We start from the raw sequence: 1,826 nt of genomic DNA on the forward strand, positions 1-1,826 counted from the left end.
GCGTTCGATAACCACGTTCTCTGCCTGAAGGAACGGCGTTCTATAACCACGTTCTCTGCCTGAAGGAACGGCGTTCTATAACCACGTTCTCTGCCTGAAGGAACAGCGTTCGATAACCACGTTCTCTGCCTGAAGGAACGGCGTTCGATAACCACGTTCTCTGCCTGAAGGAACAGCGTTCGATAACCACGTTCTCTGCCTGAAGGAACGGCGTTCTATAACCACGTTCTCTGCCTGAAGGAACAGCGTTCGATAACCACGTTCTCTGCCTGAAGGAACGGCGTTCTTCAATGAGGTTCTCTGCCTGAAGGAACCACGTTCTATAACCACGTTCTCTAATTGAAAGAACCATGTTCTATAACCACGTTCTATAATTAAAAGAACCATGTTCTATAACCACGTTCTCTATTTAAAAGTGCCACATTCTATAACCATGTTCTCTAATTGAAGGAACCACATTCTATAACCAAATTCTCTGCCTGAAGGAACAACGTTCTTCAATGACGTTCTCTGCCTGAAGGAACCACGTTCTATAACCACGTTCTCTAATTGAAAGAACCATGTTCTATAACCATGTTCTCTATTTAAAAATACCACATTCTATAACCACATTCTCTATTTGAAAGAATCACATTCTCTAATTGAAGGAACCACGTTCTATAACAACGTTCTCTGCCTAAAGAAACCACGTTCTATAATGGAAAGATCCATGTTCTATAATCACGTTTTATAATCCCTCTGTGTGAGGGAACCACGTTCTTCACGCTGAATGTGTGTTCTCTGTGTTTTCTCTAAGCTTGTGGCCCTTCTTGTGATGAAGGCCTGCTTTGCTGAATTGTCCCAAAGCAGCTCCCATAGCGTTATTCCTGGTGGGCGGGGTCTAACCTCTTTGAACTTTTCCAGTGACTGTTCCGGCCCAAAGACAAACTGCAGGGGAACCTCCTCACAGTGGCAGTGCGGCCGTCCGTTGGACTGGAACACATGCTCGGCCACTTTGTTCAGGGTTGCCGAGGCGATGACCCGGGAGTGACGCAGAGCGGAAACGATTTCGTCTTCCAGCAGCCAGCGGATCTGAAGCACATGGAAGACATGGATCCGGTTCTAATCAGGACCGGCTGTCAAGCAGACTAGTACAGCTTTGGTCAGCTGGACCAGACGGAACCAGCCCAACAGAACCAGCCCTTCTAAACAGAGGAGCAGAACTCACCTCATCCAGCGTGGACAGAACCGCCAGTCTGTGGGCAAGTGGGAACTTAGACAAGGGATCCCCAGAGACTCTGGAGGAGACAGAACATGAGCTTCACGGATCAGAACCTGAATATGTCTGAACGGCATTGTGTCAGCACGCACCTCTCTGTCCCAGACCCTCTGAGGCCGTCCAGCGCCGCCATCTGCTCGTCATCAGAGCGGTAAGAGGAGGGCAGGCCCGGAGATCGGCTCAGGGAGACGCTGCTCTCTGAGGTGTACCTGGAGGGGGAGGATGCTGCGGCTGAGATGCTCCTCACTGGGTCAGAACCGGGCCGTTCAGTAGAACATTACCTGTTGTGGTGGTAATCGGCCATGAGCTCTATCTCCAGGGGAAGGGTCAAAACGAACACGTCCAGGGTCACTGAGAGCTCCGTCAGGTCCACCATCTGGAGGTGCTCTGGGTTCTCCAAGCAGGACATGATCTGCCCTGAAAGCAGAACGACAGACAGAACCAGTGACTCTGAAGGTTCTACCCCTACTGGGTTAACCCATTACATAGATTACAGGCATGTCTGCAGACATAAAAACCTGGATGACTCTTAACTTTCTGCTTCTGAATGCAGACAAAACAGAAGTTA

At 49.5% G+C, this 1,826-nt stretch overlaps 1 protein-coding gene across 1 annotated transcript in view; it reads right to left on the bottom strand.

Annotated features, from left to right (window-relative positions):
• szt2 (seizure threshold 2 homolog (mouse)) overlaps positions 1–1,826 on the bottom strand; it is a 96,999-nt gene that overhangs the window by 55,376 nt on the left and 39,797 nt on the right. Inside the window, 4 exon segments of the mRNA XM_015396136.1 lie at positions 886–1,071; positions 1,208–1,277; positions 1,351–1,467; positions 1,540–1,675. Coding sequence (XP_015251622.1) covers positions 886–1,071; positions 1,208–1,277; positions 1,351–1,467; positions 1,540–1,675 — 509 coding nt within the window.

Source organism: Cyprinodon variegatus, unplaced genomic scaffold (assembly GCF_000732505.1).
Source record: "Cyprinodon variegatus isolate N-32 unplaced genomic scaffold, C_variegatus-1.0 Scaffold777, whole genome shotgun sequence".
In the NCBI taxonomy this organism is placed as follows: Eukaryota; Metazoa; Chordata; class Actinopteri; order Cyprinodontiformes; family Cyprinodontidae; genus Cyprinodon; species Cyprinodon variegatus.